Raw genomic sequence first — 13,638 nt, 5'->3', positions numbered from 1 at the left:
CGGGGCGTACCGATGTGCAGGGAATGCAGGTGGGCCAGGCCTGACGTCAGCTGCTGCAGCGCCTCCTCGGGCTCCAGTCCCCAGCGCTCCAGCTCAGGGTTTTCCACGTACTGAGGCGGTGAGGGACACAGCGTCACTCTGCAACCCGGGACCCCACCAACACCCCACGTCCCCTCCGAGCTCTGGCTCACCTCCTGCAAGGAGGCCTGGCAGAGCTCCAGGGCGATGTAGTGGAACTGAGGTCCCCGCTCCGTACAAAAGTAGCGGAGCACATTGGGGTGCCTGTCTGACTCCTGCAGCAGCTGGACCTCCCTCCGGACCAGGCCGAAGCACTCACGCAGCAGCCGCTTGACAGCCACGGCCCGCCCCTCCAAGTGGCCTCTGGGAGATTCGGAGAGGGAAGACGAAGGAAAAGGCTCCCGCCTGCACCCACCTCGGGGAGCCTTGGGAAAGAATGGCTCCCGGAGGGACAGTGGCCAAAAGTGTGGCAAGAGCCACGCCTCCAGCCCGGCCCCTGGCTGCCACTCACCGGAAAACGAATGTCCCGCCTGCCCCGCGGCCCAGCACGTCCTTGGGGTTGAAGGAAATCTTGCCCACCACCGTGAGCTGCTCAGCTAGGGAAGATGACAGAGTCTCAGGGAGCCTCTGCTAGCTGCCCACAGCCTCCCCTCTGCTCATCCCTCCCACTCCTCTGGAATCCCACCCTCCAGGCTCAGCCTGGGACTGCCACTTCCTCTTTGTGCGTCCTTGGCAAGTTACACAACCCCTACGCCCTTGGTTTTCTCATGTGTAAAGTGGGACTCCTGTTGATGATCGCACCCAACACTACTGTGGATTAAATGAAGGTGTGGGAGAAGGGCGGGGGTATGGGCTGCTAGATTATCCTCTTTATCATTCTCCCTTCCAGGGGTTGCTGCCCAGATTAATTTCTTTACTTCCTCTGCTAGAATCCCCACCCCGCCACCCCCGCTCCTCCCTTTGCCAGTTATAATAAACCCTTTTCACTGAGGAATTGGCTTCAAACAGCTGGCAGAATGGTGAGGCTGAGTGCAGTTCCAGGAGAGACTACCCCCCACGGGAGGGGGCAGCAGTGAGCATTCCCATGCTAAGCCATCCCAGAGTTAGTTCTAGGGTGGCAGGGAGCCCCTGGAATGCCTTGGTTTCCTGTTAAGAAGGATGAAGTCGGCTCAGGCAAGCAGAGGGCTGACTTGGACAGTTACACTCTAAGTGTAACTTAGTCTACACTCCAAGTGTAGACTTGGACAGTTACACTCTACCCTTTGGGTAGCTTGCAAATTTAGTGACCCAGGCATGGCTATGCCCTGCTCAGCTCCAAGAGACACCATTCATACATTTCAATGTATATGGCTCCCCAAGAGCCCTGAGAACACTCTACTCAGAGCTGCCCGCTCTAGCCTCTGCAATTAGCTCCAAGAAAAGCAAATGAAAATTAGCATAAGGATCAGTGAGAAGGGTACCAAGCTGTCCCTCAGTATTGCTCTGGATTATTTTGGTAAAAATTCACTCTCCTCTCTTGGCAAAATGCGGGCAGTAACCTAAATTTGAAGACCCTGGACTCTCGAGAGTGATGGTCTCAGGGCCTAGAAGCACAGGTAAGGGCAGGCCCATTTCTGGCAGCTCAGAAGGTAGGGACAGGGTTGCTGGGGTCTAACAGACTGTGGTTATGAGGGGCTAATGAAGGACAATGGGAAGAACCGCAGGGCCCTTTGGTGAGAACCATTCTGGGAAAAGATGGAGTCTGGTCTGTCTGGGGAAAGACTCAGCTTGAGTCCGAAGACCCGGGGAGATGAGTGATTCTGGGGGCAGTGGGTGAGTATTATGTGGACCCTCCAGAGCCAGTGAAGTGACAAGAACAGTAACCCCTCAAGGCTCAGGCAACTTTGCCGTGAGCACCTTCTGACAGAATAGACCCCTCAGGAAGGGGCGCGGTTCTGTCTCAGCAGAGGCAGGGTGAACACAGGGGTGGGTGCTGGGAGCAGCACCGAAGCATCAGGCCAAGTGTGGGGTGGGCTTCATCTGGAGTTAAGGGGCCAGCAGTGTGGCTCCATGGAGTGAGGTAGGGGTTTGGGCTGTGATCAGGAGGTGCTGGCAGCAGCTCATGCTAGGCACCGAAGGCCAGTCCAGCCCAGACCCGAAGAAGCAGGAGAAATAGCCCAGATTGCCCAACAAAAGCACGTGGAGTCCCCCTTGGGACATCACACAGATACCAGTTTGAAATTAAATAGACAAAAGAGAAGAGAAGTGTTTAAAAATAAAAAGTCCTAGGGTGCGCCTGGGTGGCTCAGTCACTTAGTTAAGTGTCATACTTCAGCTCAAGTCATGATCTCATGGTTTGTGAGTTCAAGCACGGCATCAGGCTCTCTGCCGTTGGATCCTCTGTCTCCCTCTCTCTGCCCATCTCCTGCTTGTGCTCTTTCTCTCCCTCAGAAATAATAAACATTAAAAAATATAAAAATAAAAATACTGGCTCACACCTTTAAAAAATACTTAAAAGTTAAAAATCCTAAAGAAAGAAAAAAGAACAAAATGAAACCTAGGTAATTGACTATTACTGTTACAAAATATGATGTCAGACTAACCCAAACGTTGTTAATATCACCTAGGAATGATTTAATCATAATGATACTGGTAGCCTCTCGCAATGAATTGGGAGTTATTTTTTTCCATTCGACAGATGAGAAAATCAAAACTCAGAGGAGGAAAGAAAGCAACCTGTCAAAGGTAACAAATAGTGGAGTTAGGTCTATACCCAGTTTTACGTGCAGCCAGAGTCCTTGAAAATAATGATAAAAAATCATGACAGGTATTTCTACAGTGCTTAACTACATAGAAGGCTGGCTTGGAAATATTCTCTCATTAACTCACTTGGGCTTAACCACAATACTATAATGACTTCTAATAAACCAACTAAATCTGCACCCTCTTTTCTCTGTCCCTGACTCTGCCCTTTATTGTTCACTTAAGCTCACCTTCTGGGTCTTCGACTGCCTGGGCTTGCTCTGAGGGGCTCTGAAGGCTCTTCTGGCCCTGTGGGGTGGCCCCTGATGGCTGGGACTGAGCACTCTTTGTGATGTAAGGAGGATCTGTCGGTGCCAGGAGGGCCTCCTGCTGCTTCTCCATCAGCTGCTGCTTCTTCACCAGCTGTTGCTGCTGACATACGGGGCCGAAGAGGGATCAGCCTTGGCCAGGCCCTGCCCCTGGAGGAGCCCAGCGGCAGTACCTGAGACAGCCTGGCATGGGACCATGAACATATAAAACACAGTAGCAAGGGCTTGGGGAGCTGCTGGGAGGAAGGCAGGGGGCAGAATCAGAGTTGGGTGAGGAAGACAGCTGCTGAGTAGTCTTGGAGAAAAGGGGAAGAATTCCCTCTAGGAAGACTCTAAGACGTACCTCAGGTCATGAGCAATGGGCTTACCTGCCTCATTAGGAAGATAATCCACCCTCCCAGGAGGACAGCAGTGAGGCTAGCTGTCAACAGGTCTTGGGGTCCCAGCCCTAGATACAAGTCTGGGGTTTTCTCTTCAGGATGCAGCTCCAGGTTCCAAGGTTTCTCATGGCTCAGGCTCAGGAGCTGAGGACAAAGGAACACTCTTAGCACACTCATCCACTGTGGAACCCCCAGCCCTTCTCCATCACCCAGGACAGGGCTGCTGGGCTTAGCTGAAGGGGCAGTGAGTGATTAGTCTACATGGTGGGAAACATGGTGCTCTCCGTGGTGCTGAAACATCATTGTGTCCCAGGAGTGTGGTCTTCAGAACCCAGCTGAATACCACCGTCTCCTGGGACATCACTAAAAAATACAGATAGTCTTGGAGAATCACCAAAAATTCAGATATCCATATCCAAAGATTCTAATTCAGTGGGGTTTGAGCAAGCTCCCATGTGATTCTGATTAGCAACCAGAACTTGAAAATTACTGCTCCAGGTCATGACTGTTCTAACCTTGAAGTACTAGTGATTCTTGCCCAACCCTCTTCCAAGGGAACATGCTTTTATAGTTTTTCTGTTTACATTTTCTCACTTGATAAATATTTTGTAATTTTTACACTGAGGAATAATTAAAACTGTGATCCATATTTTACAATTTAGATAACCAATATCCTTTGAAACTTCTTATACATTTCTGGCAATAACACCATATGTGTATGTTTTTCTTCCANGAATGCTATTCCTAGAAGCCTGAGGAAAAGGTCCAACAGCTGCCCTCCCAACCTGCCAAGTCCCCCCTCCCATGCCCTCTGCCCTGCTAGCACTGACCTCCGGGAAGAGGGCTGGGGCCTGCATGCTCTCTGAGAGTCTGTTCTCAACAGTGCCACTCCTTGCGGTAGGATGTACCCTCAGCATTGTGGTATGTAGAACTGGGGGCAGCTCATGGTGTCCTAAGAGGCAGAGCAAAAGTCAGCTTGCTGAAGGTGACCTCAGCCTTCCAGCTCAGGAGCTGGGTTCATAGATCCTTCATCTACTCCAAACCTGAGCCAGGAGAATCTCACCAATGAGCAGCCACTGGCTAGGGAGGGCCACGCTGCCTGAGGGGTATCTGACAGCTGTGCTAGGTGAGCCCTCTCGCTCCCCTGAGACTTGGAGTGTCACTTCATCTGTGGTTGGGCCATCCATAGGGGCCAGGGTCAGTCCACGAGGCTATGGCAGAAGATAGAGAGTCATGAGTGGGGGCGCTCCTCTCCTGCTGCATCCCCTCCTTCCAGCCCATCAGAGACCCCTTCTCACCACTAGGGCCACCCCTGTGTGAACCAGTGCTTTAGAAACATAGAAGCCAGCTTCATCTTTCCCCACATACAGTGTCATCCTGATGAGGGACAAGAAAAAGAGGAGAAGGATGAGTGTTGATGATAAGTCATTTCAGTTACCACTGAACTGGTGTCTTGGTACTGTCCTCTCCCACATAGACTACGGGCTTAGCTATGTGACTTGCTTTGGACAAGGAGACAAGAACAAATGTAACACAAGCAGAGGCTTGAGAAGTGTTTGTGCTTTGGGGCTTGTCTTCCCATGTTGTTCTCTGGAACCCTGAGACCACCATGTGAGGAAACCCAGGCTAGCCATCTGGGGCATGAGAGACCTCCTTTGACACCACCTAGGCCAAACAACCCACTAACTATGATACAGGTGAGAGAGGCCAACCAAAACTATCCAGACTCAGCCAAACCACCTGCTGACTGCAGATATTAACTAGGATAGCCCAGATCAGAAAACCACTCAGTTGACCCACAGAATCTTGAAAAATAATAAATGTTCATTGTTTTTAAGCTCTAAGCTTTGGGAGTGCTTTGTTATGCAGCAAAAGCTAACTGATACAAGCTCTACAGTCATGGTTTCTAAATCTGTATCTAGCATAGACCTCTTTCAAGAGCTCAGTTCTCTAAATCTGAACTCGTCACTTCGTTCCATACCTCCTCCTCCTCATCCCCTTCTTCCTCTAGAGCTCCCTACCTCTGAAAAGAGCAGCACCCATGTGCTTCTAGAAACCTGACCATGACCCTTGACTCCTTGCTCACAATCATCAAACTCCCTGATCACCAAATTCTTACTGTTTTTCCCTCTTCATATCTCTTACTTTTCACTTATTTCCATCTCTAGTGTTGCCATCCTAGTCCATGCCTGAACTAACACAATATTCTATACATGTACCCTTCCTCACTATATGTCTCTAAGATATTCTTCACACTGCAGCCAGAGTTGTCTTTCTAAAATGAAAAGATGATCAAATGACTTCTTTGCTTAAAACCCTCCAATGATTTTTTTCCTTAGCCTTGGTGGAAAATGTCCAAACCTTTTAAATGATCCTACCAGATCCCTGCTTAACACCCTCAGACCTTATTCACTGCTCAGATCTATACTCCAGGCTTATTTAATCTCTGTTCCCTGGCTCCATGTTCTCTCTCTCTCTCTCTCTCTCTCTCTCTCTCTCTCTCTCTCTCTCTCTCTCTCTTCATCCTTCAGTTTTCAATTTAGATGTCTTTTCCTCCAGGAAGCTTTCCATGACTGCCTCTTGTCCCTGGTCTCAATTTAGGTACCTTTCCTATATATTCCCATGGCAAATCTATACTTCTCTTATATTATTCTCTATCATACTCTTTTATAACTGCCCACTTACACACTTGTCTCCCCCACTAGACTCAGATTTCTGTAGGTGGGAACACTGGCTGTATTATTGTTCCAGAGTCTAACAAGTGATGGGTACACAGTAAGTACCCAATTAGTATTTGTGTAATGAACTGAATGAATAGGTAATGAACTGAATGAATAGATAATCCCTGATTTTACCAGTTTTTTTTTCCTAAGTTGGGGATTCTAGGGTATTCAGTACTGTAAGTAAGGATAGTAGTTAGTCTTTAACAATTCAGACAGAGCACCTACCTAGCAGAATAGGCTCCATCCATACACTGCAGTGGAGACCTGAAGGCCCCTCTAGGCTAGATTTTACCCTAGCAGTTGCTGAGTAGCAGGGCTATCCAGAAGGTCCTGGGGGCACTTGGGTGGGGGTTGGTGCTAAGCACTGGTTATTTGCCAATCAGTTTGGTAAATAACCAGTTTGAAATATTTGGGCCCCTAGTTCAGCTATACAAGTGTATCATGCTCAGACATCACACCTGTCCAGAGGGCTCCTCCCCAGTCCCCAGGGATGGGCACCTACAGAAGCTGGGTGTCCAAGGCGGAGAAGTAGGTAGCCGTGTCCTGGGCACCTGAGGCAGGCAGTCGGATGTGGCCCCAGCGGAGAGCGAGGAAATGCAGGGTGTCCCGAGCCAGCGTGAGATGGGGCAGCTGATGCAGGCTGTCCTGGTGCCAGGTGTAGATTCCCACCACAGGCATGCCCAAGTCCTGTGTCCACAGCACCGTCCCACTTCCTGGGTCCACAGTTAGCAGCAGGCCCATCCCACAGGATGCCAGGTAGCTCATGTCTGCCAAGAAAGACAGGTGGGGAGATGTGGCCAGGGAGCTCAGATGTGAGGCATCTCAGAGCATCTTGGGGCGGGGGGTGGGGGAGAAGCTGCTCCGAGGTAGGTCATCAGGAGGGCCACTCAGGTGTGTGGGGTCAGGTGAGATCACCTGGAGACTTATGAAGATGTGGGAAGGTCAGTCACAGTTCACTGGGTCACTTTGATCAGTCAGGGGACCAGTCAGGGTCAACTAGAGAGCTATGTAGAATGGAGGGGTCCATCAGTGTCATCCAATGGTGGCTCAGGTGTGTGAATCAGTCCAGGTCACTTTAGAGAGGTCACTAGGATGTGGGGTAGTCATTCATGGTCTTATTTATGTCATGTCACCCAGGAGAGGTCAATCAGGGTGGCCTGGAGGTATATAGGTCACTTGGGAATCATTTAGAGTGTGAAGGGATTAGTCAGGGGCCCTGGGGGTGTCAGTTGTGATGTTTCAGTGTTACTTGCCTGTGTTCTCATGCAAAATGATGACGTCAGAGTATGAGGGGTCACTTAGGAGCACCTGTAAGCTCACTCAGGCAACTGGGTGAGACAGTCATAATATCAATGGAGAGGTTAATCTTGAGGAAGTCACTTAGAGTCATCTCTCAGGGGTCGTTCAGCATTGAGGGTCAGTTAGGACTTGTGGGAACTCCTCAGAGTGTTTGAGAGTTGCTTAGGGTCACTCAGGACAAGGGTAGTCATCCAGAGTTACCTGGCTCAGCTCATTGGGAATATGGAGGAGTTAGAATGTTAAGGACTGCTCAGGGTACAGGGGGGTCAGGCTGGATGTTAAGGGGTTCACTTAGGGTCATCCATCAAGGGTATGTCATTCAGAATGTGGTGGGGCCTGGTCGTAGATGCCACTCAGGGTTCCCTGAGTTGGGGACCTTGCTCCAAGGTGAGCCAGAGAAAGGCGGCACTCACATTTCCCAGGCAAGCTATCCATGGGGGATGCTGAGTAGCGGCAGTAGGTGGTGTTCCAGCGCAGAGCCGGGGACTTGGGGTCATGCATGGTGACCGTGTACTCTGCAAGTGCCCAGAAGCAGGGTTACCAGGAATACCCATGTGATAGTCCTCCCCCACCAACCCCAGGGAGTACCATCTGGCACCCGTCCTGGAGGCCAGAGTCTGTGAGCATCACAGCCTGTCTGGGTTACTGCTGTGTCCTCAGCTCCTTGTTTAGCACTCAGTGAAATGGTTGTTGACTGACAGGTTGACTGACTGGCCTGGATTCAACTTGGATAGCCATTTGCCAGGCCTGGGCAGCACAAAAGAGGGGGCTGGATGCCCACAGCTTGGGGAGCAGGCGGGGCCTGACTCACGTGTCCGGCCGATGTAGAGGCGGGGGGTGGAGGGACCCTCTGTGGTCAGTGTCATCTGTGTCTCTCCTGACTCAGGGTCCACGACAAACCAGGCATCCTGCTTCCGGCCTGTGGAGGTAGAAAGTGTGCCAGCCCTCACAATGGCCTTGGACAGGGTGTGCAGCCTGCTGTCCTGTGCCCAGCTGACCCCCTGTGACAAAGTCCCCATCCCTGCCTGATCTGGACCCGCAGGCTGGAGAGACACTTACCCGTGTAGAAGACGCCATCAGAGCTTCGACATGGGGAGGCATGAACCAGCTCAGGGATGGTAAACGGTAGCCTCTGAGAGGAAGAATTTTCAGGAAGGAGTAAGAGCAGAAAAACACATACAACCTACTCATTAGGTACAATTATTATAATTTTCATTTCCAGAGATGGTAAGTAATTCAGCTACTGTCACACAGCTGGTAAATGGCAGAGCCAGGCCTTGGACCCAAGTGGCCAGTTTCTGGAGCCAGCACACTTAACCACTTTGCTACACAGCCTCTTAACGAACTGTGGAAAATCCCATGCTCCACCCCAAGATGCCACCTGATGGATCTAGCCTGACATCCTCCTCTAAACAGTTGCAGAGACCTCAGTGCTTCAAGGACCATGACAGCCTCAGAGAAGCTGAGGATCAGTTCCAGACTAAAGGACACCCAAGAGACATGATGACCAAACACAACAGGTGATTCTGGGTCAGATACCAGATGAGGAAGACAATAAAGGACACCCATGCCACACTTGAAAAATTACTATGGACTGTGGATTGGATAATACTATCCCATCCATGTTAAATGTCCTGCTTTTGATCATTTATACTCAGTTCTTAGGAATACATAGTGCCCCTTGAGGAGTAAAGAGGTAGGTCTGCAACTCATTCACAAACAGTTCAGAAAAAAAAATTGTATAGGGGCACCTGGCTAGCTCAGTTGGTGGAGCATGTGACTCTTGATCTCAGGGTTGTAAGTTCGAGCCCCACCTTGGGTATAGGGATTATTTAAAAAAAATTTTTTTAATCTAAAGAAAGAAAATTAAATGGTGTATATACGTTATCTATCTATCTATCTATCTATCTATCTATCACCTATCCATTAAGAGAGAATGATAAAGCAAATGTAATAAGATGTTAAAAACTGATGAATCTGGGTAAAGGGAATAAAGAATTTCTTTTTACCATTCTTACATCTTTCTCTCTTTCTTTCTTTTGTTTATTTATTTTTGAGAGAGACAGAGCACAAGTGGGGGAGGGGCAGTGAGAGAGAGGGAGACACAGAATCCAAAGCAGGCTCCAGGGACTCAAACCCATAAACTGCAAGATCATGACCTGAGCCTAAGTCAGACGCTTAACCAACTGAGCCACGCAGATGCCCTGCATTTTTCTTTCTTTTTTTGGAAATTATATCAAAATTTTAAAAATCTCCAAACTCCACTTGAACCACACTCTAGTACTGAGGGCAAGAGGTCTGACAGCCTGCTCTGTAGACAGTTCAAACCACCACACCACTCCCTTTCAACAGGCCCCTCTGTACAGTCTTCCCAGAACGCACTCAGAGCTTCTCTACAGGACACGCAGACGCCAACCATGCGGCTCCTCATGCTCTGGCTAACAGAAGCCCAGGCCCTCTCCCGTCCCAAGCACTTTAGGAGACACACCATTAACCCCTGCTGTTTCTGGGTGCCCAAGATGTACAGGCTGCCATCAGCTGGGTCCGACAGAAAGGCTGTCCTGTGGGGCACAGAGGAACAGGGGAAGGGTTAAGCTCATGCCCCCTGGTTTCCTGAAGGCCCCGTTTCCCTCCGTCTTCTCCGGCTGGTAGGAGGCACCACACAGCTCCAGATCCAAACCCCTTCCCTTCCTTCCAACATGCACCTACCCCCAGCCCACCGAACTCCCTCCAGACAACTGGAGGAGTGGCTTCCCCATCTCCCAGATGCCCCCTCCTTCAAAGACCGCAGGTTCACTTACTCAGTGACATACATGGGCCCTTGGATGATGGGATCTGCGGGCACAGGGACATGAAGCATGAGTAACCCCCTCCACACTGCCCACTGACAAAGCTCAAATTCATGGGGTGCTTCCTGTGGGCCAGCCACTGAGCCACTCACTTGACATTCATGGAATTTAATCCTCCCAAGAACTCTGTGAAGAAGGGTCATTACCCTTGGCCCCATTTTACAGGTGAGGACATTGAGGCCCAGAGGGGTGAAGTGACTTTCTCAAAGGCACACAGCTGGAAAGTGGGGCAGCTGCCTGAAGATACTGACTTGTTGGATTCCAGACCCCAGGCTCTTATCTTCCACGCCACGGTGACCTCCCCACCCCCCAACTCAGGGTCCAAGGAAGGAAGAATGACTGCCCCTTGCTCACCATCCTTCAGCGTCCACTTCAAGTCCCCTGTCTGCTTGTTCAGTGCATGGAGACTTCCGTCCAGGGTGGACACTAGCAGTAGGCTCTCTGGCCTGAGGCTCTGGACCTGAAGTGGGAAAGAAAGTCACCTCCTCTGAGGACCCCAGGGGCACCCCTTGTCCTCACTGATGCAAGCCTGGCTGTGACTCTTCTTCTCGCAGAGGGGGGCANGGGAGAGTGGGGGGGGGGGGGCGGCTCCCATGGTGTCTAAAGTCTGTCCTCTTTCCCACCCCTCAATTATTTCTGGTTTTCCAAAGAAGACAGAAGGCCTTTGTGGAAGGCCTTCACAGTCTCCCTGTGAGATCGGTGCTACTGTCTCCAGCGCCAGGGAGAGAGACTGAGGCTCACACGGGTTGGGTAATTAGCCTAAAAGCACGCAGAAAGGGTATTGGTATCTCTCTGATTCCAGTGCCTGGAACCTTTTTTCCTTTGTCACACTGACTGGCTTTTCTTGGGATGACCCCCTCTGCCACCCCCAAACCGGCCCAGCTACTTCTGGTGCCAGGCTCCAGGGGTCCCCTGGCCCAAGGCTCAGGGTGGCCAAGTGGGGGGAGGGCTGGAGCTGCCCTCGCATCTGGTTTCTGCTGGGCTAACTCACCTGTTCTAGCCCCTCCTTGAGCAAACAGGTGAGGCTGAGCGCATAGCAGGAACCCTAACATCCGGGTGGCCCCGCCGCACCCCTGCAAAGGCCACATCCTGCTCCAGGACCCTCAGGTGTGGAGCTGAGCCAACGGTCTTGGTGGAGAGGCAGCAAACTGCCTCCTGGCCCCTCTCTTTCCCCAGCCTGTTTTGTGATCCGAGAAGAAACTGCAGACGAGTTGTCCACAGCTGAGTGGCTCGACCATCATCGTGTTTACAAATGTGTTTTTAATTAGCTACCCATTTCTAAAATTGGAGCGATTTCACTTTTAAAAACCCGGATTTCTATTTTTTTTTTCATTTCCAGCCTTTCTAATTTTTCTGGAGACATCTGCAGTGGCCACACCTGGCTCACATTCCTACTTGGCAACCGAGGGTGGACCCAGAGCTGCAAGCAGGGCAGGGGAATGGTGTGAACAGCCAACTCCATGATCCAGTTAGCAGTTCTGGGGGTTTTAGGCAGGACCAGTGGATTCTAGTCTGGGCACCTTTGCCTGCTCCCTGCATTTCTCTAAAACTAGACTTCTTACCTCCTGGCAGGGCTGGACCCGATCCCCACACCTCCTACTTATTTATCCCAGAGGTTCTGAACCCAGAGGATCCAGTGGCGGGTTAGGGAGAAAGGCTGTGAATCGCCTGAGTTTGTAAAACTGGGTGTATGGTCACATTTCTAGACAGAGGACCCTTAAGCTGATCCCACGTGTCCAAGCCGGCATCCCAGGACTTTTAGGAGGCCAGGCCACACCCCCACACACACACACCCGCACCCCCCACCCTGTCCCGCCCCTCCACTTGCACCCCCACGCTACAGGAGGGACGGCTGTTCCATCGACCAGCGCCTTTCCACGCTGGCACATCTCTCCAACCAGGTGTTCGTGGGGGCAATGGCAACCCCCGAGAGCCAGGGACCGACTTGGGGCCACCTGGACCCGGAGGAGGGCAAGGCATCACCGGTTGCTCCGCTGTGCCGCTCCCCTTACCCGCTCCCCCACCCGCCCTGCCCCCGGACCTGACCTGGGAGGCTCCGCAGCCGCCCCACTTCTCACCTGCGGCCCCGGCGTCCGGAGCAGCGCCGCGAGCTGGAGCAGGAGCCCGAGGCGGAGCGGGGGCCAAGGACCGCACCCCTGGGCCCCACTCGCCATAGCCGGTCCCTCAGTGCCTCCAGCGGACAGCAGGGCCCCCGCCTGGCCCGGAGGAGACTCCGCCCCGGGCTGGGCCACTTGGGTACGCAGAGGCTGGGGCGCAACCTCAGCCTGCATCCTGCTCTTTCCCCCGCCCTTTGGATCACACTCACTTCCCCAGTCACCCTGCTGGAGATGGTTCGGGGAGGTCACCATCGGAGGCCATTCGTGGAGACTTTCTCAACGTGCCAAGCGCTGTACCAAGCGCTCTACACCCTTCATTATTAGTTGATTCAATCTTCACGCGCTAATGAAAAGCTGAGGCTCAGCGACGGAATTCAAACTCAGGCGTCTGACCTCCAAGCTTGTGCTCACTGTTACTATGCTAAGGGCCTCCACTGAGAGGTGATGAAATATAGGTGAGCTGATGGACTCATTCATTCAGTAAATATTTACCTATTATGCAGCCTGGTGAGCAGGACAGATAAGGTACCTGTCTTTGTAGCACTTCCACGCCCTCACGCCTTGGCTATCAGACAGGACAGCATCAGAGCCCCCTTGCTGTGGTGGTTAGGGTTAGGGCTAGTTACGGTCCCTGCTGTAGGCAGACTTCCCGACTTGGTTAGGCAGGGCCTGCAGGGGTCCATTTGGGCTCATGCATTTCTCCTTCTTCCTTGTGTAAAAATCACTGCCAATCTGAAGATCAGACAGCTAGGCTCTGCCTCTCTCTCTGCCTCCTCCTCTCTATCATCCCTGGCCTTCTTGGTCACGGCCCACACAGTCACCGAAGAGTTCTTTAGTTTGCTGGCCCATAGCCTTCCTCTCCACCCCAAAGATGCCACCAACATTGGTGTCTCCAGTGTCACCTGCTACCGCACATAGCCCCGACCTATACTGTAATCAGCTTACAATTACCTAGGCCTGCCCAAGTAACCCCAACTAAATCATGCTTGGTTGGAACCCCATCCTTCTGCTGCTCCAAGAACGGGCTGCTGAGGTCACAGGTGCCTGCCTGCTTCTCCACAGAATTGCCCTTGGCTGCCTGGAGTATCCCATGCCCTCCTGCTGTGACTGACTGACAGGGGAACAAAAGACCGGCCCCTTTGCCTTAAGGTACAACCTCTGGTACAACTTGTGCTGAGGAGTTTCTCACGCTTCACTCCCCC

The 13,638-nt window shown here is 51.7% G+C and overlaps 1 protein-coding gene across 2 annotated transcripts in view; it reads right to left on the bottom strand.

The window, feature by feature from the left end:
• Positions 1-12,493, bottom strand: part of ERN2 (endoplasmic reticulum to nucleus signaling 2) — a 15,903-nt gene extending 3,410 nt beyond the window's left edge. Inside the window, exons 1-16 of one of the 2 annotated variants that reach the window (XM_077760481.1) lie at positions 12,398-12,493; positions 10,674-10,779; positions 10,272-10,305; positions 9,959-10,031; positions 8,530-8,602; positions 8,282-8,389; positions 7,884-7,985; positions 6,674-6,938; positions 4,747-4,825; positions 4,512-4,659; positions 4,279-4,400; positions 3,437-3,592; positions 2,991-3,168; positions 530-614; positions 192-381; positions 11-110 (exon numbers count right to left, since the gene is read on the bottom strand). In XM_077760481.1, the coding sequence (XP_077616607.1) occupies positions 11-110; positions 192-381; positions 530-614; positions 2,991-3,168; positions 3,437-3,592; positions 4,279-4,400; positions 4,512-4,659; positions 4,747-4,825; positions 6,674-6,938; positions 7,884-7,985; positions 8,282-8,389; positions 8,530-8,602; positions 9,959-10,031; positions 10,272-10,305; positions 10,674-10,779; positions 12,398-12,493 (1,915 nt within the window). The remainder of the gene's footprint in view (positions 1-10; positions 111-191; positions 382-529; positions 615-2,990; positions 3,169-3,436; positions 3,593-4,278; positions 4,401-4,511; positions 4,660-4,746; positions 4,826-6,673; positions 6,939-7,883; positions 7,986-8,281; positions 8,390-8,529; positions 8,603-9,958; positions 10,032-10,271; positions 10,306-10,673; positions 10,780-12,397) is intronic. The other variant, XM_077760482.1, reaches the window with a different exon arrangement.
• Between the last annotated feature and the right edge of the window lie 1,145 nt (positions 12,494-13,638).

This window comes from Crocuta crocuta, unplaced genomic scaffold (genome assembly GCF_008692635.1).
Source record: "Crocuta crocuta isolate KB4526 unplaced genomic scaffold, BGI_CrCroc_1.0 scaffold73, whole genome shotgun sequence".
NCBI classification, from domain to species: Eukaryota; Metazoa; Chordata; class Mammalia; order Carnivora; family Hyaenidae; genus Crocuta; species Crocuta crocuta.
Note: the sequence above shows the minus strand (reverse complement) of the source record. Positions and strands in the feature narration are given on the sequence as shown.